Genomic DNA, 26,075 nt, shown 5'->3' with positions numbered 1-26,075 from the left:
CTGCTTTTGATCTTCAATGCTTAAGCTTGAGGGTAGACATTCAAGAGCAGGTGAAATCTATAAAGAAGACCAGTCACTATTTCTTAGAGGATTTGGTAAAATAGGCTATTTTTAAAACTCAGCAAGGTGAGTGGTGATTCTCCCTAAAACAAGTTGGAACAGTGGGGCCTACTCTTAACCCTGTCCTTGTACTGGAAGTCATTTGGTAGCCTGAGTCATCCCATTGGCTCCCGGGGACTAAGAAGCATTTCTTACCCAACACTGTGATGGTGGTGTAACTCTCCTGTGGGGGGTCGGTGTAGAGTTGGCAGAAGTATCTCCCTTCATCCGAAATTGAGACATTTGTCAGTGACACTTTGAGTTCACTGCTGGAAAAATTCAGCAGCTGAAACCTGCTGTCCTTCAAAGCTGTGGAACAAAACACAGTCGGTAATTGTGCAAAAGATGATGGACAATCTATTTCCCTAACTAGGCAAGAGGAAAAGTCAGATGGAGAAAAACAGCCGCTGAATGGAAATAATGTAAATTTTTCTATGTGTATTTGGTGCTATTTTAGGTTTCTGCAGGAGCTACATGCAGACAAATAACCCTAGTGACCTATCCTAAAGAAACTTACACAGGGGCAGGCTTTGAGTACAACATGCAAGTCTCTCTCAGGTAGGGACTAGAGGGTCAGAAATAAAAGTACTTTTAGAAAGAAAACACAAAGCCAAAAAAAAAACCCAGTGGGTCCAAATTATTAAAGAAAATAGAACAAAAAGTAATTTTAAAGCAAAATATAAACTACCAATTTTTAATATGTTATAGCAGACTATTTAACTTGGATATGAATTAAGTTGGGGCAGCCTGATCCAGAGCCTTTTGAGTCCTTATTTGGTTACTGTTTTCTAGGTAAGTCTACCTAACAGTCAGAAACTGTTTAGACCCCAAACAGGAAATTGGAATCACCAAAAAAGCACCATATGTGATATTCTCTTTTTTAATACAAAAGGTCTTTTTCAATGCCGTATGAATTTTTGCAAAGGTTATTAGTGCCACATGCATGTGAAATTTAGAGTACTGCTTTGTGGAGTTGGCTTCTCCTTCCACCATGAGGATTTTGGGACTGGAACTAAGGTGGTTATTCTCAGTACAAGTACCTTTAGCTTCTGAGCCACACCATGCACTGGCTCTTCTTTAGTCCCTTTAAATGTTCCTTGTTTATCAACCTTTTCCCACAGAATGACCCAAAATACTGGGAATGAACAGGAGTCAAGCAGTGGAAAACAGGCTTGGTGGATATTGTTTCACAGTTAGGTGTCACAGCAATCGTATGAGCCATTGGTGTCATAACCAAGTCTGTTTCAAAGGCTGGCCTTTGTTAAATTGCATTTGAATGGATCTCAGCATATGGCTATCTCTGTACAGCAGAGACTACGGTGAAAGATCTGGTCCTGCCATTACAGATATAGATTGCCTTGGAAATGCTAATCTTTAAACCAAACAGATTCCCTATCAGAATGCTGTATTTTCCTTGCCTTACCCTATTTGAGTTGTTTGTGTCAGCTAAGTATTTGGGACTCGATTGCAATTCACCTTGAATTACTACAATCAATTCCTATTGCAAAGTAAGACTTTTAAAGGGGACCATTCAAGGTTTCTATTAAGTAGAAAGATTATGATTGCCTGTCTCTTTCTTCTCTCTAAAGAATTGACTAAACTTTAAGCATCTAACATTAAATTAGAAAAAGGTGGCCTTGGCAATCTCTTTATCAAGACAACACAGAAGTAAAAAAGTTGCCATCTACTACTGAGGGGTGGAAACTTACGCCTGAAGTCCTTGAAGTAAATGGTCTGCCTGTTGGGATTCAGCAGCTGAATCACAGAGTCGTCACTCTTATTGACTTGGCAGCTTATGGTCGCGACTTCTCCCTCGACCACTGTCACGTCTTTAGTAAACAGATTCTGTCCATCGCCTTCAAAAAAAGGGAGAAAAAGGTCAGATGGAACCCCCATCACTTGGACATTTAGTCAGTGAGACCAACTAAAGAGAAAGAAGTGAGAAACGCCCTACAGAAGTAATGTCTGATATGGCCCTAAATACTTTTCTTCCTAGTTCACAAAATGAGTCATCAAACTAAGGCAGAGCTAGCAATTAAGCTTGGAATTGACATGGCTCAAAGTAAGGGGTACTGAGATGCCAACTTCCAGTATTTTGAACTGTCAAGCAGTGTGCTGAAATGGAAGCAGAGAGACCAGTGTGGTGATTGTGTGAACATCGACGATCTCCCACCTTGAAGAGGGAAGGTATGGCCATGCTTAGACCACATGCTCTAAGCCAAGTCAAACTCAAGGGTCACTTAACTGAAGCAGGAAGGTTCAAAACATGACCCCGTCTAGTTAGCAGATGCTGACATTCGCAACTGACAGGCAATTCATTTTGTCATGTGTGGGCGTGAGGACCAGACTGACTCTTTGGGACCTCAATACCACCCAGAAGGTCTCCAGTGGAGAGTCTGACTCAGCTCTCAGAAACACACCTTTATAACTCACCCAAAGTCTCAGGCAGCTCTGAGCTCACCACCCTCCCTGCAGATAACCCCTTCAGCCACTAAAAATGTTTCAGAATATATCAAAATGTGAGAGCTCTCAGATCCACTGATACAAGGCTTAGCTTTAGAGTTGCACTAGTTTGCAGCAACAAGATTTGTTCCAGGAGCCAGAGCATCTCCCAAATGTGTGAAAAGATCCACAGCACAAGGTGGAAGTTCAATTTAGAAGCAGAAGATAAGGAACTGTGAAGCGTTCGATTCTGTGGTTGCCATAACAGGAGGCAGGGAAGTCTGGGAGGCTGTCCCAGCCTTTAGGGAGCTGAGATGTACACAAAAGACACCTAATGTCAACTTCCCAAACAAAAAGTGTGTTTATAGGCGGCAGATGTAACAGTCAGTCCAGAAGACAGACTGTTCTTACATCAGGAAATTTATCTACCATACCCGAGCCAGTTTCCCATCTACAAAATGGGGGCAGTAATTAAAAGCTATCCCACAGAGTTGTTATAAACACAAAGCACTTCGCACCACGTCTGGCTTCTCAAACTAAACAGATGGTAGCTGCTACTACTATCGTCACTATTACTATCTCCATCACATCATCATCATGGTCATCATCATACTACCACTGTCACCATCATCATCACCATCACCACCACCATCATCACCGCCACCACCACAGCACCCTCATCATTCTCTAGACCACAAATCCCCACACTTAGTAAGCCAATATCATGTGTGGGAGCAGCAAATACAGCAAGAATACAGGCTCAGGGTTCCTGCTCTGCGGGGACTCTCTGTGTAGCGGCCATGTATCAGCTTAGGGTGTCTTCTTCAGTCCTTGAAGAAATGTTACATCAAGAAGCAAAGGTCAAAGATAAATGCTCCTTTAAAGAACACAAAACTGGAGGCAGCATAAATAGAGGTACAATTAGAGTAAGTGGAGAATTTCCATCTGTTACCACACCTCTTCTGAAGGATCCCTTCTTGGCAGGACACAGTGGGAAAGTATGATGGGGTGTCTAAGATGCCTTAAAGCCAAATCAGCCTAGAAATAGACCGGCCCCTGGTAGAAGATTAGAAGAGAGGAAGCTAGAAGAATAAGGGGAAACATTATTAGAGCTACAGATAAACGAAGGGTCTGGTGCTTGTAGAGTAAACCCAAATAAAACTTGACCTTGAGCTCCATGACCCTGGAAATTAGGCCTGCTGTGAGGACACAGGCCTGTGTGGCTGGATGGAGTGAGACTGATCTGGGGAAGCTTAGAGGGTGCAGAACGCTAGTACAGAGGAACAACAGAGTGGAGAGGGATCGGAAAAAACACAGTGAAGGGCTGTTTCTTGTCTTTCCTGTATGGATTCCGGTAACAAGCACAGAATTCAGAACCCAGCAGGAAGGAATGGGTTATTCCCAGATATGAACCAAGACCAACGTGATGGGAATTCCTGCCAATCAGGCCAGCTTTTCAAGGTGAATGTGCTGCCCCTGGGTAAGTGCGACCAGGAAGCAGGACACTGGACACCGTATGTTTGTATGGTAACTGAGTCAGGCATGGAAATTAAGGAAAAAGGACACCGAGTAACGAGAGGGTAAAATGATGCTAGAGACAAGGCCTTGCCTTTAGGGGGTGGACTACCAAACAGGATCTTCTTGGGACAGCTAGGGATTTCTTCTATGTGTACACAGGCTGCCTGCTAAGGGGCACCGGTCTCTTTGGATACTAACTAAAGCTCCTGAGACTTAAAGCTGCCTCTAATTCTGCCCTCTTCTAATAAGACGGTTCCTGTGGAAATAATGATTGGCTTTAATTTTAGTTTTTCATGGCCAGTATATTGTGAGAGGAGGCTACTATAATTACGGTAGCCTTTGTGTTGGTGGTTGGGAGTCAAGAGGAGTGAATGAAGCACGGTTTTGGATTTTTTAAGAACAAAGGTAGTGACAAAAATCAAAAATGTTTTGTTTTTGTTTCCTTTTTATAACACAATCTATATATTCCTACTTATTACTTAAAATGGGGGTACTATATGACCGGTCCATTTATCAAGTCACTCAGGTAAACTTTTTGCCTTAGCTGTGCTGCTCTGCAAACTCATGGTGATGCTGTCAACATCATGGAGTTCTTATTTTTTAATTATTAAGGTCAACATCCAGTGTCTCAAAAAAAAAGTCAACTTCTAATATGGTTATAGTACCAATACAGGAAATTAAGTGATAATGAAATATTTGGCTGAAAGACATCAAAGTGCTTTGGCTGATGGTGGTGGCCCGAGAATGTCCTTTTTTTTTTTTTAAAAAAAAATCACCAATAAATTATACAGGTCAGCTGGATGCAGTTATATTAAACAGAGCCCCATACTCTGAGGCACCATAGATGGCTGCAAAGGGATAATAATGACCTATTTATTTGAGGCAAAGGACTTGAGCGACAGCAAGGAAAATATAGTATGTGTGTCAGTACTCTACTGCCTGAAGCCTTTATGTAAAAATGATTGCTGCTCACATCCTCCAACATGTCACATCCTCCAACATGTCTTCCAACAGGAAGAGTACACACTATGACTTGATAAATTTCCCCCTTGAAATGAATGTTGAGACAATTAGGTTGTCACAAAATGCAATCTCATGTGTAGCAGGAGAGAAATACGAAACTTTGGTATCTTCCTTAAAGAATGCATTTTAAAACCCTTCAGAGTTTTCTAAAACTCAATTAGCTGACATACTGTCAAGGAAGGAACAGTATGTGTTCTGGGGGAAAAGAAATCAAACAGGTACAAATATCTAGCCATTAAATGAAGCTGTTAACAGCCAGGTAATTTATTTCAAGGGTGGAGCAGTGGCTGGCATGTGTAGACATTTTCGATCGCTAATTGGTATATTTGGATGAAGTTTGGGAGACAGAATCAAACTGAATTTTAATTTAGACCAGAAGTTGTTATGTTATAGGGGTGCTTCTTGTAACTTGCAGGGTTTTTGTTGTCTATTTTCCTTCATATAGTTCTACTTACTTATTCTTGTGTGCATGCGGAAGTCAGAGAACTTTCTGGAGTCAGTTATTTCCTTCCACCATGTGGGTTCCAGGGATCAAATTGCTCAGGCTTGGCAGTAGGCACCTCATCATGATAGCCCTGCAGTTTGTTCTTCCATAAAGAGTCTTGCTGTGCCCTTGAATGGTCTGCTACGAGCTACGTGGCACCGGCTATCCTCAAATTTATGGCAATTTTCCTCCTTTATACTTAAGGGTGCTGGGATTATAAACATGCCCCACCACACTTGGCTAACTTTCAGAGTTGCTCTGTAATTCCTAAAAACAAGACCTGAACCAAAGAGAGCCCTTCATTCATGAGCAAGCATCTTCCATTAAACCAGACACTTCTTAGGCATTACAATGACAAGAAAGCTTACTGTTTACAAAAGGGAAAAGTTCCTTTGATGACTACCAGTGACCCTTATAGCAGCTTGATAGAGTTGGTGTTGGGACATAAGTTCTTCACTAGGGTTGGCAATTAATATAATTGCTCAGAGACTTTTCTAAACACCATTTTGTTAAATATTCCATTTAGGTGACGTTGTACAAAATGCTAGACTCCATCCCTGTCCATTTAATCAGCAATATATCCTTACAGAAGTGACAAGTGACAGGATCTCAAAGCCAGAGGTGGAAGTGAGAACTAGGAAGAAGAACTAAGGTGTCCCCAATGCAGGGCAGGGTGCTAGCTGCTTCCCCCTTCCCAGACTTCTGGTGTTTTCAGTACTTCTACCATAAAGATTGAACTGCAGAGCCTGCTTTGGGGAAGTTGCCTGGTGTGATTCAGCAAAGTGGCTGAGCTGAGGGGTGTTAGAATCTGCTTCTGGAAGACAACTCCCTCCCTACCACCCTGCTTACCAGCCAACATCTCAGGACTGGTTGCTAAGGCCCCTCTGGCTCTGCCTTGAAAATTTTTACTTGTTTTGAAAGAGGGTTATTTTCTTATGAGCAACTTGTGAATTTTTTTTATTCCCGCAATTTATCCTGAACACAATTACACACTTCAAGATGAGAGAGAGGCCGTCCTGAATGCAAAATACCTGTTTACTACTGCCTCTTCCTTCAGCACCCAGCACAGTCTGCCCCCAGAGAAAGCCTTTATTACCAGGGCACAGTGGGCATTTGCCAATGCCCAGAGCTCTGGCCCTTGCTGCCTGGCTGTTAACAAATAAAATACTTAAAACAATAAAACTGGGGGCGTCTTCCCTGTCAAGCACATAACAAAAGGATAAGTCATAGTTGAACCAGATTTCAGCGAATGCTATAGCGGCTATGGAAATTCCCACCTACCCACACACACAGAGGGGCACCATGACACTTAACTGGGAGGGTGGTTTGCACAAAGAAGCGACACTTAAGTCCCCTGGCCTTCTCCCTCAGCAATTAAATCATATTAGAGAAACTCTCTCCCCATCCCTGCTCTGGGAAAAACTGAACCCTCAATATTAACTTGGCAGGGTTACTGTCTAAACAGGAGGCACCCAAGCCCCCAGTGTGGATGGCTAAAAGAAAACTCACCCTGATGATGAACTCAGGAACTTAAAAGCTCCTACTACAGTCCCTGAAAGTGTCTTCTTAAAGTCTGTGCACACGTATGCATGTACTTGTGTGCAGGACTGTGAGCCAGTGCAGCAGGTGTGGGGAGGCCAAAGAAGAACGACGAGGGATTCAGGGGTTCGTACTGAACCTGGAGCACACCATATTTTTGCTAGGCTGGTGGTCTAGAGAGCCTCAGGAGTGCTTGTCTCTCCCTAGCCCCCCAGTCACAGGCACAAGTAGCCAGGCCTGTTCTTATGTGGGTTATGAGGATTTAGACTTAGGTCCTCATGTTGACCAGCAAGTGCTCTTTCCCACCATCTCCCCGAGGCCAGTTCTGGAAGGTTTACAGCAATCAAAAACTTGAGGTTATACATTCCTATTCTCCAAGAGGCATCAAAGTTTGAAACTTTCAAAGGAGCAAAAACCTGCATGCCTTTGGAAAGCTTATCCTTCCCTGCTATAGGAACCGTGAGTGACCTGACTTACCACTTCTGCTCACTTCTATTCTACCCTATCTTTACCACCTGTTAAAGTGCCCAGCGCAGAGGAGAGAGTCCATCTTGACCGAGTGTGACGATACGACAAGCAGAACATTGCAGCTCTAGCTAAAGTTTCCCAGAGCCGGAACAGAGATGAGAATGTCTCAGAAAAGGAAACAAAAAAATTAAGATTCTGTTGAAATGCAGAGGGAGAAATCTTTCTAACTGCATATGTTCCCTCAAGTCAACGTAAACACAGTGTGCGCTACAAATCATTAACAAAGCCATTAAGATTTGATTTCTATCTAAGCAATTATTGTCAGCATATTTTGTACATTTCCTTTAAAAGACTCAATCCTATCTTTCAATTCATTAAACTGTTCCCTACATTTACAGAGTTTATATCAAATCAGAAACCTATTTGAATTAATAAGAATTACAGTAAAAGTAATTTGAAAATAAATTATTTGAAGTTCAAGCCACGAAGGCTTTTGATGAAAGAATTCAGTCCCATTTAAACACGACAGTAACATTTTGAGTCAGCCACATATTGGTGAGAGACAGTGAAAGCCATGTCCCAAAAGAGAGTTCCATCAACCGGGGATTAAAGGTTAAGGGGATGACCTCTTCAAAACAAATACAATGTTTTTATTTTTAAGGGAGACAATATCCCAAGCTTCATGAATACTTGAATATTTCCTTAAAATCAAAAGCAATCAATCTGTCTGTGACTCACAAGGCTTCTGTTAACCTCTTTGATCCCCATCCACGTTTTTCTGTCCCAAAAAAGAAAACTGGAATGCTGACCAGCTTCATCTTCTTAATGGTCAAAACAATTATGACCACAAGCCACACAAGCCACACAGATGTGAGCTTACAGACAAACAGTATCTAAGTGGACAAAGATCTCTGACACTAACCCAAACACTGTGCCAACATCTTTACCCAGACAAGCTAAAGAAACTTCTAAGAACAACTCTTCCTGACACATCTGCTCTGGACAGAGATGTGCCACAAACCACAGGGAAAAGACATATGTCCTGACAGAGTCCCCAAGAAGGGCCGCCTCTCCCGTTTCTAAATGACATGCAATGATTTTGTTCTAATTATAAAAATGATAAATGCTAACTCTTTGCAGCTGCTCTGAAGGCTTTGTCACGGCTTTAGGTGGCATTTCTAAGGCTGTGTCCTATGTATAGAGGTGGCCAGACTGTCCTAAGTATCCACTGCTCTAAAATCTCTGTTGTGTTGCTTGAGCTTATAGAAGGGAAAGACTGAATTTACCCTTAATCTCCTTTATAATCAGTAAAAGGTGAGGGAAATTTCTGAAAGGCATGTTAAAGAGGAATCTTCCTTGGTGCTAGTTTTTCTTCAATTAAAATTGTTGATTTCCCCTGAATACAAAACAAAAAATATCTGACACAACATTAAGCTATTCATGAATATTCTGTATACACATTCTTGTTTAGTTGACTAATGGCAAATTAACGCTCTCTATTTTAGCTTAAACACATAGTATAGGTATGTTTGATTAGCATTGAATTCCAAAAGCTGATTACTATGCATGCTTTGATTATGTAATTACATAATAGAGCATAATGGCTCCTTTGGAGTCATTATGATCTATATGGCAAATATGTTTCAGTTTTGCTATAGTTTAAATACATGCTGAGATGACAGCTCATAACAAGGTCCCACTTTTCAGTCTTATCAGCTAAATGGGCATTTCCTCATTCATCCTAACATCTCCTTGACACCAATTAAGGCCTGTTGTGGCAAGCGGCACACATTTTTGAGAAATTCCCTTTGTTTTTTTGGCATCCAAAATGGACATTAATTTTAAAAGCTGTATTAAGCATAAGGCGTGGTCCTTTGTTTGTTTGCTTTAAAGGCTGAAATTCCATCCTTCATCCACCCTCTGAAAGGTCTGCAGGGAATCACGTCTAGTTCATTAATCACAGCTCAGACAACCAAAAGGGGGTTAAGGATGGAATTTCACCTTTAACTCCAAAATGCAAGGGCAGGGAGCATGGCCGAGGATGCAGACGTTCAAGGAGGTGGCTTGCTACAACGCATGCAGCTCAGGTCTCCGTGAACATAAGCTAAAACCAAGGGGCAGGCACAAAGGCTTGATTCTGCAAATCCCGCTTCTCCCTGTCTCCCTTGTATTTTGAAGTTCCTTGGGGTGGAGGCAGCTATGAAACAGCACAGCAAGACCTCTCCTTCACAGCCCTTGCACTGGGGTTTTTGATAGATCTAAGGCCAACACATCTTCCAGACTGAAGAGATTTTTGATAATTCTACCCTGACCTTACACACTGCAAAGTAGTCTGTCCGGCTTTAAAATAGGAGAAAAGTTACTGTAAGGAATTATGTAAAGTTTTCCTTGTCCCCGTGAAACTCTTTCATCTCAGCTGCAAGACGAGTTATTTCTGCCTTTCCCTCCCAGGGGAATGATCCTTACACCATGCCAAACTAAAGGTGACCGGAATCTCAACTTTAAAGACGAATGCACACCCAGCTATTTTTACCATTTTGTCTATTGGTTTTCAGCATGGAGGCTGAGGAACTGAGGTCAAGTACAGTACAACTTGCATTTACATGGAATGGGTATCTCTTTTGTGAAAGGAAGCATTGATTAGACACATGAAGACTCTTTTCAAGGAAATGGTGACAAAGAAGGTAGTTACAGAGCATGTGTGTCTGTGTTGTTTCAATTTCAACCATCACATTTGAAAAAAGCATCCATCCCTTTGAAAGATCCCAAGTTCAATAACTTTTTAATCAGGGCCCACACCACTAAAAAGGCCAAGCCCATTATGACACTTAAAGTTTAAGGTTATCAGATCCCTAAAAGGAGGAGGTGTGAGCCACCACATTGAATGTGTCTCTGGAGTGATACCAGCCATGAACCCTGAAGGTCTGAATTAGCTTTTCAATTAAAATGCAAGCACGAAAGAAACTGAGGGCAACAAAAGAAACAAGAATGTAAAGAATAAACCATAAAGATTAGGAATGATTGCTGAATCCTGCGGCTGTTCATGCTGAAAGGGGAGGGACCCAGACTCCCCTACCTCCTTTTATTTACTCTTCTGGCTGGATAGCAGGGTCTTGTCCTTTAGCAACAAGATAACATACTGCCTAACCATGAAGAAGTTCCCCGATACACACACACACACACACACACACACACACACACACACACACACACACACACTGGGCAGGCTTTAGATAGGAAAAAAAAAAAAACCCGAGTCCTCAAAAGGAGTTTTATTTGTTTGGGAGATGGCATTGAAGTCACCTTGTGAAAGAGGCCTTTTAAGCCTGTTAAATCTGCTTAGAGGCTCTTGGGAGAAGGAGGGTGGCTCTTAAAAATATTAATTAAAAAATAACTGCAGTCATCCAACTTGGACTTTGGAGAAGAACAATCTGAAGACAGCGGCTTCTTATAAAACTAATTGTGTTGGCAGAGCAAGTGATTTCTCCTCAATGGGCTCGATTCTGCGATGCGCGTTTATGGCGAAAGAAGAAAGGACGGGGTTAGATGGCGCTGCTTCAGTCCAACTCAAGGCTGGCTGCTACGCCAGCATTTCAAAATGCATTACACTTCTCCCAGACAAAATGGAGCTGTGCTGAAGGCCAACTGTTGATCTTCTGTGTCAGCCACTTTGCTAATGAGCTGATAATAAGACATATTCCATTCCCTGGGACTGTTTAGTGATGGCTCTGCAGAGTGAGAGTGGGCCGCCCATGCCCCTGCTGTCCACAAGCGTGAGTCCACGGTGGAGAAAACTGTATACAAAAACAGGGGTTGATTGAATAGCTAGCAGCGGAGAGTGGAAGAAGCACATCCTATCCCGGGCGATACCGTGGGCCTCAGATTAGCTGAAGTCTGAGACGACAGGAAAGGGCTGGTTTAATTCAGGCAACAGTACTGTCTCCATTTCTAAAACCACAGCTATCCATAACGGAAATGAAGGGTTTATAAGATTGAGATTCAAATTACTTGTTAAAGCACTTGACAACCACCCAAAAGCAAAAGCATTATATTTTGCTGTTCCTGTATGGATTTCATCTTACCCAGAAAAGAACTTTGCAGCCAACTACTTAGTATATACACCACAGTAGCCATGGCTGGGCTACAACAAAAAAATGCAATGCTAAGTTTTCCTAAGGAAATAAAAAGCACAAAGGCCACGGCACGGCTGCCTGCTGCAGTCAGTTGGACTGAACATGCCTTTCTAGTCCCCCTAAGCAGTAAGTACAGCAGAGATGGGGGCCACTCAGCACTTGCCCTTACCAGTTAGGCCTCAATAAAATTCTCCAAACTGAATTTCTGTAGAATGCCAGTCTCCAGTCTCAATGGAGATAGCACAGGCATTCCCCCCTGCTTTTTTACACCAAACTCAATATCATTTCCCATCTGATAGAAGGTATGATGATTAATGATTGAACTTAGGTCACTTTTTGCTTCAACTCTCTAAAAGCTGAGGTCCCCCCCTTTTGAATTGCCTCTATGGAGTTAAAAGATTAAAAATTAGTGTAAGATATTTAAAATCACAAGGTTATAGCAAGAAATTACACATTTACAGAAGAAAAGGGAAGTGGCTGCTATTCTTTATGTCTCGAGGCAAGAAAACCAAATTTTTCTAAAGTGCTTGCTACTATTAAATTTTTAGCATCAAGAAAACTCCCACTATTTCATTGTTCAGGTCATCTGCATGAAAACCAAAGCTAATTTTTAAGAGTGTTTTCAATGTGTGAGGTATTATATTTTATTTTATATTGTCTCATTTAAACCTTACTATACTCTCACATTGTTTTTTGTCTTCTGATTGTTCCCTGCATGAACACAAGACAACTGAGAAGTGATTGATCTGATCCTTTCTGTTTAACCCTAGATCCGCTGCACTAACAACTCTACTGTATCAGTTAAGTAGCTGAAAGGACATTACATTTTATGATGTAAAAGAATAGAGGGAACTAATGGAAGACTCTACAGCATCTCATTTATGACTTAGGAATAAAATCAAACAACATGCCCAGCACAAAAAGGAATCTGAAGCCAAGCAACCCATCTATCAGCAATAGGCATGCTCCAATATGCAACACTGATAAAATCAGCTCCACAACCAGAGCCCACAAATCAGGTCTTTAGTATTTGGGGAGGAGACGTCTGTTCTGCAGACTGACCCAGGCTCAGCACTTAGCTCCAGCTTCAGGCAATTACAGTACCTGCTTCAAGGGCATTCATTAGTATCAACAGTCTATGTGACCAAACATTGACTGTAATGACCGTCTCTATCTACAGCTCTTCGTTCATTTTTTCCTGCCAACAAAAGCCACTCAAAACCTTCCAGATTTAAAGCTTAGAACCGACAGGACAAGCACGTAGGGCTATCAGTTGGAGCACATCAGATATAGACTGCAGGTGAACGCCAGCTTCAAACGACATTACTACAGACACAGAAAGTCGGGAGACAGGAGGGAGAGATGTTTCACATTCTTATTCTAGAGAGTGCCTGTCCCAAGTGTGTGTGATGTGGTTTGCTCGAGAGACAGCTGTAAATCCATGATAATCAGCATGCTGAATAATGCTGCAACATTCAACTTACATCTCCTGCCAGGAAGCCAAGCAGCTTTGGACTATTATATAAAACAACAGTGTCTTAGCTGGAAAATTGGCCCTTATTGGTGAGCTATTCACTGTATCATCCGTCAGTCAGAAAGCAAGTGGTGGGCGGGGTGTATCCTTTAAACCTCTTGGGGAAACACACGAACTCGGGAAGCCCTGCTCAGCCAGAGTCTGATGATGAGATGGCTAAGGAGAGAGGCAGTGGCCCAAGGCGCTTCCTTCCAGATTTCACTCTCATGCTTGTTGATTGCCCGGTGCCAAGCCCATGTCAGGCAGATACGCACAGTAACGATCCAAATTGGTGCCATTATACAAATAACTTGATTAGTATCATCCAAGTGTGGGCTGCTGATTAATCATCACTGAAATTAGAGATAAGTGATAAGGACATTCATTACTCATGACTTGTTTTTCAGGAGTAAGGGGGCAGCAGAGGAGACGGGAAGAGCATTAGACTAGGAAATCAGGGGTCCTTGCTGTGGTTCAAAGCTTCCTGGGGATGGAAAGCTGTAATTCCCAATTTTCCTACACTTTTAAATTGGGGAATGATATCTCTCTAATAGGGCTATAAGAGGACGTGGGTGAAGAAATGCGTGTGTGAGCATGAGTGTGTATCTATAAAAAACTCGATTCTGAAAAGGCTAAATAAAGGATTATATATCCTTCAAATCTCTTCATGGTCAGCATCACCTTCTGACCTCTGTCTATATTACTAAGACGTTTTTAACCTCTTTAAAATTGTTGGACTTTTTATTTTAAGAAGTTTAGATACTATTGATCTGTCTTAATTTCTTTTCCTGTTATGATTATAGATCATTCTGAAGTAACTTAAAGGACAAAGGGCCTACTGTGCCTCACAGTTCAAGGTCAGCCAGCCCTCCATGGTAAGGACATCAAGGCACAGGAGCCTGACACAGCTCCTCATTCATACAGCATTCACAGTCAGGAAACAGCGAGATGAGCACAGGTCAGTGTTTGTGGTTTCTCAATTTAAACAGTTAAGGATCCCCTATGCAGGAAACGGTCCCGCACACTGTTAAGATGGGTCTTCCCACAGCAATGAATATAACCAAGAAAATCCCTCCTACGCCTGCCCGGAAGTGAGTCTTGATTCTGTCAAGCTGACCACTAACGCTCATCACCACCTCATGGTACTACAAAATTATCTGGAGAGCAGAGAGCAAGTTTAAACATCTTCACTGAAAAACATTTATGCTTAACTACAAACTAACCTGCATATATGAAAACTACAAGGCGAGCAGCAGGTGTAGGCAGAGGGATGATATTAGAATTAGTAGACTCAAGGTACAATACTCAAAATAGGTTTGCTCTCTAGGCTCCCTCTATTTCTGTATATGCCCATAGTAAGTCCAGAGATCAATTCCCATTTTCCCAGGTAGACCACATTAAGTTGGCAATACAACACATCTTTCTTGGCAACTTCACAATCAACATCACAGATACCTGGCATACTAACGGGGCATGGTGGACAAAAGTTAGAAGGCATAATCGAGACTTTCTAAATGCCAAAACTAAAGCTAAATAAAATGAAACAAAAATTCCACTACACTTGCAAATCGGCTCCTGTCTTTGTCCTATTCTTCAATACAGCAAGGACGTCATGAACTACGGAAAGAAGCAGGAATGGCTGAGCCCTCTCTAACTCACCTTAGCCTGTTAGGTTCGTCTGTGTCCTCTGCTGTCTCTGGCCAGTGCTGGCTGTCACTTTTCACACATAATTTCCTCCTTTCTTACTAAGTGCAAGAGCTTGGGAAAAAGCTACCAGGCTCGGAGACCTTTCCTGCTTACTAATGAGTTCCTGGGTGTGTCTAGGATGTCTGAGGTCTCCAGAAATGTAACCTTCACTAAGTGCTGCTCTCCTGTGGCATGCGGGGGTGTAATTCCCCCCTTCATATGACATTGGAGGAAAGAAAAGAGCACAGACAAAATTTAATAATAATATATGATTTAGCTTGACAATTATACTCTGACACTAATAGATATTCTTAGGTAAAAATACACCCTTGAATGTAGAAGCAAATCAATACATAATTGGTGTCTGACACTAGTTGGCTATTGACAGTAGTTTCTTATTTTATCACTGAATCAAAACCCTATCACTAATCTATTCATAAAAGCAGAAAAGCTGACCCTGGAGAAATTCCTAGCCATCCTGCAGGTTTAGGTGCAGCCACAAGCTTTTCATTTGTGTGGTGGTGAGGTTATTGTGCAGATGTGTGGGTGTGTTCATGTGTGAGTGCATGTGGCCCAGAGGTCAACCTTGGGTGTTATTCCTTGGAAGCCGCCCTTGGGTTTTGAGGCAGGTTCTCTCACTGGGTGGGGCTCCCTAGGTTGGCAAGGGTGGCTGCATGTGTCATCCTCCATAGGCTGGGATGACAAACATGTTGACACCAAGACCAGCTTTTTCTTTATATAGGTCCTGTGAATGACCTGTGCTCCCTGACTTCCAGCATACGGTGAGTTAGCCGTACACATGTCAGTCTCACTATGCTGACCGGTCCACTTGTTTTCAGGGTGCTTTTCTGCTCTGCCTGTATCAGCTAGACCTTGGGCAGTTGCGTCAGCCTCTAGGCCTCAGGCTTCCCCACATGTAAACAGGACATGAAAATGTCTCCACTGCTAGGTTATGGTGAGAACCACTGGAGTCTCATTTGAAGATCTGAGGCAAATTTATGGATTGATATAGGAGCATGTTTAACATGAGTGGTTGTATATCCCAAATTACTTAATGTTAATTATTTTTAGCTCCTTACTCCTATGTATTCTCAAATAAAAACTTTATTTACCTATGCTATTATTTTAAATATTTTAGTGTCATCTTGTTTTTCTATCTCTAAAATAGAACACAGTGTCACCATATATGGCAGGCACTCAGTTAATGACCAAGCCTGAATGAGGTTACTAACGAATCTGTTAGGACTTCATACGCCTTGAACACTCTCAATTTTATAAATTAACTAGTCCATATAATGTCCAAATATCTTCAGATATTTATATGCCACATAGATTTTTGAATTAAAACTTTTAAAAGTATTTCTATAATTTTTAATTTTGACTTTTTAAATGATTTACAATAGAAATTTGCTTTTTTTTTTAAAAAAAAACAAGGCTAAAAAGCAAGCAGTAAGCATGTTTCTTTACTGTCTTCGATAAACCACAGACTATTCTACACACACATGTACACACAGATATCAATGTGCTAATATGTGCCTGCCTGTGCCCCGTATATCACCACTGTGCTCTGAGAACTGTAGCCCCGGCTCACATGAGTGGACTGTGCATTCCAGACAGGAGGTGGGGGGCAAGGAGAAGGGAGTGTCTGAGAAGATCCTGGCTTCTTGAAATACTGTGAAGGCTCTAGTGTCTAAGAAAGAGACAAGGAATGCTTTCAAGAGAGGTCATAGGCCAGATACTGAAGGACATCATATGTCAGGCTAGGGAATTTACATTTCATCTTGTAATTAATAGAGAGCCCGAGAGTGATTTGAATCCAGGGAATGATAGAACCACCCCTGGACTTTGGAAGACAAGTTTTACAAGGAGAGGTGGGGGGATGGAAGAAGAAAGACTGGGATGAGACCTCAGCCAGAGAGCTGAGAGCTAGGATAGGAAGAGGAAGAGGAAGAGGGAGCAGCGACAACTGTGAGAAAGCAGGTGACAGACAGACCTATGGGGGCTGGGCACCAGGGCTTTACCACCAGTCAGCTTTCAGCAAAAGGGCTCAGTGGTCCTTAGCTCCATTGTCATCAGTCACACACTCAACACCAGTTAATGCTCAGTGGCCTTAAGGAAAGATTGGCCAAGGGCTAACTTTAAAAGAAGTCCAAAAGCTGGACACAGTGGTGCATCCCTTTAACACCAGTGCCCGGGGACAGAGGCAGGTGGAGCTCTGACTCCAGGCCAGCCAGGGATACACTGAAATAAAAAGAAGTCAGAGGACAAAAGACACACACTTCTCATCACTTCTAGTGCTCACTACTTAGATGTGGTTTTAAATATAGTTTGTGGGTTTTTTTTTGAAAATTTCATACATGTATACAATTTATTTTGACTATATTCACCTCCTTTCTCCTTTTAGTTCCTCCTAGATCCACCCCATCAACTTCATGCCCCCCCTCCTTTAATAGCCCCTAAGTCTGGTTTGTACTGCCCTTATAGATAGTCATGGCTATGGGGTATGGAGTCATGGAATGCTATCTGCTTTCTGAAGCACCTGTTTGTCCCTACGTATAGTGAGGCAGTCTGCTTCCTCTGCTCCCTGTGTCTAAGGCTTCTGTGTGGCTGACCGGGAGTTTTAATAATGTCTGGGTGATTGGAAAACATTCATAAATCCAAACTCATACCAGAACTATCAGCCAGAACCTGAATTTTAATAAGAGACTAGGATAATTCGTGGGCCATGTGAGTTTGAGGACCTGTGTCTAGAGTGATGTAGCTGTCACTGTCATTTCTCTCTTAAACAGGTGTCACAGGAACTGCGAAACCAACGGCTTAAAGCAGGGCAGACTCAGGGAAGGGGCACATAGACATCTTGTTTCAAGGCCCCGAGATATCTCAGGAGGTCACTAAACAGAGAGAGGCAGAAATCCTCACCACCAAGTGAGGTCAGTTTCCAGGGAGAGACATGTTTAAAAGCTGATGTGTCAGAAGATAAATTGGTATGGACCATTCACCAAGTCAGGAGGCACCAGAATCTAGCATCCCTCCTCTGACTGCACACAACCAACACTGCACAAATACAAACCCCACTCCCCAAGCAGCTGCCTGTGACCAGAGCAAATAGATTACTGTGCACTTAGCTGCAAAAAACCAACCATTCCTAGTCAGCGCTGTCACACATAGTGGGGTTTGTCCGTTCACAAGCTCCAGATGCAGAACCCTAGTTAAATTTTTGCTTATTTGGTTTGCCTGTCTGTTCAGCGCTTGTGAGCATTAAGACAGTGAAGACAAAACCAGTACGTCAGGAAACAAAGCAAGTGGTCCAAAATGAAAACTGAAAAGAGGCTGCTGAGGTTTGTTATAAGGGATGAAATCCAACTCTATGATTTGGAGGGAAGAAGAGAAAAAAGAAGTGACAGTGCCCATTACAGTAGGCCTTTCCACTCTGCCTAGCAGATAAAATCTGCGGCAAAAATACAGGTAATGGCATAAACAGAAGTTTAAGGGAAATAATAAGAGTGTTTGGCTGGAGACAGAAAGAATCAGGTCTGGAAAGAGCCTAGTAGAATGTTCAGGGGAAGAAAAGATAAACAATGGTTTCACTGTTTTTTCACCGCCTCTTAATGAACACCCACAGACCATCCTGGACCTCTGGCTTGTTCTCTCTCAACTGCTGGACTAACTGTGCCTTGCCATCCGGATGCAGGCTAATAGCATCCTTAGGAACTGCCTGCTGAAGAAAATGACACTTCCTCTGAAAGCAAAGAATTCACTCAAAGTAACAATCTCAGTTTGAGAAGGTCCCATCACTCTGAAACCTTCTCTAGAACCTTAACTCCTACCTAAGTTTACTAGGTAGGCTACCTCCCTAAATTTACTTGGGGGCGGAGGGAACTGCAATATGGTCACGGCCATGCCCTAGATTCTGGCTTCCCTTCCCTTCAGCTGGCAATTGCAATTGGCTTGCACATCATTCCTTTAACAAAGCAGTTCTTATACAAGAGATCTCATCATTTTTTTAAATATATAAAAGCATTGGCATGCCGAGATTCCTTCACTACAGCAGGAGCACACTTTGAGCAGTCTTCTGCTGGGTTACCAAAGTGCCGTTTCAGAGAGAATAATGTTCTGAATTTCAGTCTCCTAAAAAAGTCGTTAGGTTTCTAGGCAGTCAGGCTCGTCACATTTAGAGCCTGAATTACGAGCTTCACGGAAACAGTTAACCCCTCACAGTTGTGCACAGCCATAATTTCTGTAGAGAAAGCAACAACAATTGGGGGAAGTTTATTACGACTACTTCTCATGGATAAGGTGCCAAAATCAACCCTTCCAACGTTATAAGGTAGCTTTTCTTTTTTAAAAAAGTTTTTTAAAAGAAAGTAAAGAAAAAGAAGGGAAAGAAAAAGAAAAAGAAAAAGAAAATCCCTAATGGGCTACTTGCTGTTCTATTCACTTTTTAGATTTGTCAATTTGAGTGACTGCCAGCACCAGGGACTCTTTGTAGCACCTTGTACTTGGACTATAATAAAAACATGAAATGATTAAAAATACTGAGTGTAACTGCAGAAGGGACTATATATCGTGGGCCCCAAGGAAGGCTGTTTCTTTGCAGAATCAGACAGACTCCATTTATGTTATTAAATTGCAGCACTATTCACTGTCCAGGCTGGAAGCTTCCAGACATGTCAAAAGCACTAAATATGTCCAGAGCACACATAGAACTTAACCTTCAGGATGCCAGCCTCCTCCAGCCACACCAGCCAGAGAAATGCAGCCATCAGTATATTTATTTATTTTTGTTATATTTTAATTAAGTAATGGACACACACACACACACACACACAGAGAGAGAGAGAGAGAGAGAGAGAGAGAGAGAATATACATATATGTGGGAGTTTGTGCAAGCATGCTATGGCATGCAAGCAGAGGTCAGAAGACACCTAGTAGGAATCTGTCTTCCACCCCGAGGATCCTAGGGATTGAATTTAGGTTATTAGATTTGACAGAAAACACTTTTGCCTCCTGAAACATCTTGCTAGCCTAGGAATCAGTATATTTAATTTTATGACATTGTTTAATATGTCAAAAATGTTTGCTTTCATCATTCATTTCTCCATCCCTTGCACGATTCCCTTGTGAATAAAAAAAAAAAAAACGCCTGAGGAATGAGGGGCTCATAGACAGAGAAGATTATTGGGCACTGATGGTACAGAAATAGTAAAACATCAACTCTATGCTAGTTTTTTGTTGTTGTTTTTCGAGATAGGGTTTCACTGTATAGCCCTGGCTGTCCTGGAACTCACTCTGTGGACTAGGCTGGCCTTGAACTCACTGAGATCTGCCTGCTCTTGCCTTCCAAGTGCTGGGATTAAAGGAATGTGCCACCACTGCCTGGCCCTATGCTACATTTTTGACGACTAGACCTATGCCAGGAACCAGCTGGGTTCCTGAGTTTTCTCATTATGTTTGTCTCACAGGTTACCTTAAAATTTTCTGCTGGGTGAGGAGTGAAGTCCAAAAGAAAAGAGTTTTTCAGGTGATGAGGATGCTACTGAATTAGGGACCACACTTTGATATCACACAATCTCCCCAAACTCTGCATAATCTCCCAGAGCACTGTCAAGGCAGTTTTATAGAATGAGAAGAAGGCTGTAAAGACTGGCCATCTCTGGGCCTCTGTGAGGATGACCATCACCATTTAGTATTTCTCCTACAGCCAAATCTTGTCCTTTCCATCTGAATGTCCTGTCCTGTCCCCGACTTTATCCGGATGTTAATCCACGTTCCCCCCTTTTTTCCTACTGCCCACTATTAGTCCTGTATCAGCTCAGATTTATGATCTGCCAGCACTGTTGTGATTAGATGTCATCCCTGTCTTTCTATTACTCCGATATTGATAGATAAAATTCTGTGGTGATGCATTGCCTGCCCTTTCAAAGGTTACTGCCAGCAGATGCTGGGAATCAATATGGTTCTTATCTGTCACAAACCACAAGAAAAGCATGGTAAACAAGGCTCAATGAGAGGCCGTGAGCAGGTCAGAGAGAACTCCATGATGCTCCGTGGTACCTGCTCTGTTTCCTGACCTACTCCAGTACCCAGTCTTGCTGGACCTTCAATAGTTTCAGTTTGAAGTCATATGATAAAGAGATGTTGAGAAGAAGGCCTAGGGTGCAACACTACTTCTGGTGACCCTTGTTAAGGACACTGGGAGCTAAGGCTATGTGACTAAAGCTCTAACTACATTGTATATTTTTCTGGGATCAAACTCATATTTGAGTTTTGTGGAGGCAAGTATTAAATAAATCTAAGAAGAACAAGAAACTTCATTTACCCTGTTCATTTACTTTATCCATATTTCAGGTAGGAAGGGCCCTAGTTTGGGGGCAGGTATAAACAAAATGCATAGCTTCTATTTGTTAGTTTATTCTCTCTGTGTATGTATGTGCATGCATGTGAGACTTAGTGAGCACGCACATGTATGCAGAGGCTAGAGATCAGCTCTGGGTATCTCAGGCACTGTTCACCTTTCGCTTTTCTTGAGACATGGCTTCTCACTAGCCTAGGTCCCAAGGCGTAAGCTAGACTGGCTAGCCAGCAAGCCCCAGAGGTCTGGCTCTGCCTGTCAGTTTGACATCAGGATTACAAGCACACAACACCACGCCCATGGGTTCTGTGGATCAAAATTACATCCTTATGTTACCTATGAACCCTCTCTCCAGCCCTACTTTTGTCTTCAAAATGCTATAGCCCAAAGGCATTAAGAAAGATAAACTGAATTATTATTTTTTTGAAAGACCATGTAAGTAACTTTTTAATGTTCTTTCAAGAGAACAGAACAAACCAGGCTTAAGGGTTAAGAGCCTGCCTTGCTATGGCTGAATACAGCCCAAAGGAAGTGAGTAAGGAGGGGTGCCTGCAGAGGCTGCAGAACCAAGCCTCCCAAGACCATCTCCAGAACTCCTGTGCATGCCGACTCCCTTGCCTAGTCCTGGCCCTGGGTCTTCCCACCTCATCTTACAGTGGGTCCAGCTCATCCCAGGCTTTGGCATCACTGACACTGACCTTGCTTCCCCAGCATCTCTACTCTGGGTGTGGTCATCACCCTCCTGCAGGTGGGACTGGGCAGTCTAAGAACTGTTGATCCCATATTGACTTGGTGCCTAAATGCTTGGTATCAGGTGGCCACCAATATGCCTGATGGACTAGGCAAGGTCAAGTTTTCAGAATTGTGATGGGTGTAGTTGCTCACGTTAGCTCAAATGGCCACATGAGAATGACCAACACAGAAATGTATGGTTTACCAATTTGTAATCAATTTTAAGCAAAGGGTTTCCAGATGTTTTTAATGAGACTATCAGTACTTTGAGAGACTTGTACTCACTTGCTACACAGGCCAAATACTTCGCAATGTGTGTAATTTATAAGCAGTGAGAAAGGAAGCATTTGCTGGACTAAATGCCATGCCATGAAGTTACATCTATTTTGGACACAATGCTTTTTCCCTGTGGAATACCATGAAAGATACATTTAGAAGTGCACCAAGAAACAGCTACTACAAAAAAAAGTTAATCTGAAAATACCATCCATGTCAGAAGACAATTGAAGCTACATTCCAGAGCTCTAGAAGGATTCTTGTTTTAATTATATCACTATCCATTATTCAACCCATATATTAGAAATCTCGAGACTTCTCTACCACTAATTTTAAGGGTACCATTCAGTCAAGGCTGGTGACGAAGACCTTCAATCCTAGTTACTCAGAAGGCTGAGACCTGGGCTACAAGAAGAGCAGATGCTTCAAACCCAAGTTTGCAAGATCCTGTCTCAAAAGAAAAAGGTTTTGTGGAAGTCTAGCAATATTGTTCAGTGGAGGAATACTTGCCTAGTGTGTATTTGGTCCCAGTACTGGGAGATGGGGTCTGTGTCATGGTGGTGGATGCCTGAAATCTAGTACTTGGGAGGCTGAGGCCAGAAGATCTAAAGTTCAAGGCCAGGCTAATGAGACCCAGTACCAAAAATAAATAAATAGAATATACCTAAAAAGTGAATACTTTACTGTTTCATCTTGAATATAAAATTATACATACTCATGGCATAAAAATTACAAAAAAGTAAAAGCAACAAAAATATCTCATAATAACTCTGCTCATGCAATTAGTGGAGTCTTGCTTTCACATATAGCTATACATGTTTGTATTGATGTACATGTGTCTAAGAATTTTAATGTCTATGCTATCATATAGGTATGCTAAAGATCATTTTATCATTCTTACTATATTTAGATCATTTCTAAGATTTTTGCCCCAAAATTACTGCAGTGAAAAGACTTTTATGTAAATATTTGTACTGGTTTCAACTAGTGAATTTGCATTAAATTTTTATGTACTATAGTAAGAATAACATGTTTTGATACTCAATATTTTTTAAAGCCAAAATCTCTATTAATATGCTTTAAGGCATTGTTGCTATTGTCGTCATACAAAACCCTAAATAACTATGATTTCAACCTCCAAAGATTCTTTCCCAAAACAAAACAGCAAAACACCTAACACTGCAGCAGATTCCGTGACTCAAGGCACATAGAAAGCATTTCCGTGTTATTCTTAAAGTATTTGGAAGCGATTAGGGAGAAATGACCTTGCAAACATATGCAGTGAATACTGATCACTTGAAATGAAGGATCAAACAATGAACTGGCTCATACAATGAGCAAACCAGGGAAATTCCTTTCCTGTGTTTTTCTGGAAGCACACACTGGACTTATTTCAGCACTTGGTCAAGACTCTCCGTGCCTTACTCAGCTATGACAGCAACAAAAGCAAGCAGTGATCAGATGTCATCTCCAAAGCAGGCACCGTGGAGAGAGCTGTAGAGGAAGATCACGTGCTGATTCTCTTAAGTACTGTGCCCACAGCAGCCATCAGTGTCTGACACGAACTACTTCAATAAATAAACAAATGAATGAACAAACTAATAAATAAATGAATGAATGAATGAATGAATGAATAGGATTCATTTTAAATTCTTGGCCTTAGCTCTCCTAATGACCTTGATGGGTCATACTTTTAGTTTCTTTTTAACATTTTGAAAGACAGACCTGAAAACTTGCAAGCAGCAAGCAAGTTCTGTGATCCTTGCGTCCCCCTTGCTCTAATGTTACATTTACTTACACAGCAAAGTAACGAGTATGAGGCCCACACCACTGTGTGACCTTGACAATCTGATGAGTGATGATGTAGACCACCAGTGCGGGCTTGTTCTATGTTCTGTCGAGATTAGACGGAGATTATAGACTTAGGGGAAGAGTAGCAAAGAGGTACTATGTTCCTTTTCTGTATCACATAACAGAGTGCATGATACCAATGTCTTATTGATGATGTCAACCTGGGTCTCCTGGCTAAGATGGTACATGCTAAAGTCCAGTACACACTCTGGCCAGCTCCTGGAGCAAGAAGCATCCAAGACTTTGTGGATATGTGCACATCTCACAACTTCTGAGATAATTAATACATATTTTGAGGAGATACTTGATTAGCGTACCTATCATATCTCTTCTTAAACTTTTACTTGTAAATAGAGCATTCGCTGGTGGATCTTGCATACAACAATTATTACAGTGGAATTCAAGCGGTAATCTTTAAAAAAACACTTTTTACTTTTTAAATTGAAATTCTCCTCAAGGCAAGCCTTTTCTTTTCTCCTGTTTATTTATTTACTCAATAATTTATTTATAGTGATGCAGACTCCTGGATATTTATTTTATTCTTTGGCTTAAAGTTCACTGTAGATGTCATTCAGACTGGCCTACCCTTGGCCCCTGGGTTCCATCTATCCAAATAGATGTAAGTGGAACTCAGAACCAAGTTTATAGGGATAAATGTAAACAAACAAATGGTGAAATGGGAAACAGAAGATGAGTCAACTGAATACTTTAGGAAAAAACAGAGGAGAGAGAGGAGAATAGCACATTTTTAGAAATAAGAACAACTTGATGTTTGTAATAGTTTACACACACACACACACACACACACACACACACACACACACTTTCTAATTTCACTGTGACATTTTCACCAGGTATTGCCCAGCGAGGTCAAGGTAGTCAGGAGGAAGACTAGATAGACTCAGATTCTAACAGACTCAGCTGCTCCCCGCAGACTACCTGCCTCCATCTGTATGTTTAAATACTCCTCAATTAGGATCAACATTCATTTTTTATTAATGCTCTTCTGAGACAATGGCTCTTTTATCTGCGTTTTATCTTGCAGCTACATTAAGACCAAGGACACTCTCACAGAAGATCTGAAGGAGGAGACCCTGATGAATTGGGAATTTAAAATACAAATGGAACTTCCTTTGTCAGTCTTGACTTGTTTTATTAACATCTGAAGGTTGATTTATGACAGATTACCAGGCAGGAGGAGAGGACTGTTTGTCCAATCACTTTACTTAACTCACACAATTAGGAAAAACAAACATTCAAAAAAGTTTCCTTTCTATGGGCAAAGGGATAGCACATTCAGGTCTAAAATAGTCACTTCCTTTCAGAGGACAGGTGTACCCTATCTAGAGACCAGACAAACAGGCTCTGCAAAATCAATGTTTCAGGGCCCTAGTCTTTTATTCTTCTTCTTCTTCTTCTTCTTCTTTTTTTTTTTTAGTGGAATGAAGGGTCCTAGGCAAGGCTGTTCATAGTAACAATAGGACCCTAAGAGGGCGTTGAAGAAGCTAAGTTTAAGCCCTGGTAAAACTTCTATGACCTTGAGCCAGTACTCTCACCTACCTTGTCATCTACATAAAAAGGGGGGAGGGAGCTGTAAGACTGGCTCTGGAAGGTTGATGTGGGGATTAAACAAGCAATGCATGTGCTGACCTTTTGAAGGTTTGAGAAATGCTGGCCATTTTATGCTAATGATTATCTTTCTATTGCCCAGTTTCCAAATCTAAACACAAGGGTAAACTGGACTAGGTGGGAATATGGTTGAATGTCCACTGCTGACCAGAAAGGAATTCCATGGAGGTGAGAAGGGATTTCTCCATCTCTTTGGGAGGACAGTACACATGCAAATATATGTGAGCAGGGAAAAGTCAGCCTGCCTTAAGAAAAATCGAAAACACCCATTAGCCAATGTTTGCTTTTGAAGCAGAGGATTCTGGGTGAACTGCCAACCTTCCGAACACA

At 41.7% G+C, this 26,075-nt stretch overlaps 1 protein-coding gene across 6 annotated transcripts in view; it reads right to left on the bottom strand.

Annotated features, from left to right (window-relative positions):
* Positions 1 to 26,075, bottom strand: part of Cadm1 (cell adhesion molecule 1) — a 326,714-nt gene that overhangs the window by 62,805 nt on the left and 237,834 nt on the right. For all 6 annotated transcript variants that reach the window (XM_048416807.3, XM_048416809.3, XM_048416808.3 and 3 more), the window contains exons 2-3: positions 1,809 to 1,955; positions 256 to 408 (exon numbers count right to left, since the gene is read on the bottom strand). In XM_048416807.3, coding sequence (XP_048272764.3) covers positions 256 to 408; positions 1,809 to 1,955 — 300 coding nt within the window. The remainder of the gene's footprint in view (positions 1 to 255; positions 409 to 1,808; positions 1,956 to 26,075) is intronic.

This window comes from Myodes glareolus, chromosome 4 (assembly GCF_982192425.1).
Source record: "Myodes glareolus chromosome 4, mMyoGla1.1, whole genome shotgun sequence".
Classification (NCBI taxonomy): Eukaryota; Metazoa; Chordata; class Mammalia; order Rodentia; family Cricetidae; genus Myodes; species Myodes glareolus.
The sequence above is the reverse complement of the archived record's forward strand: the minus strand, read 5'-3'. Positions and strand labels throughout refer to the sequence as shown.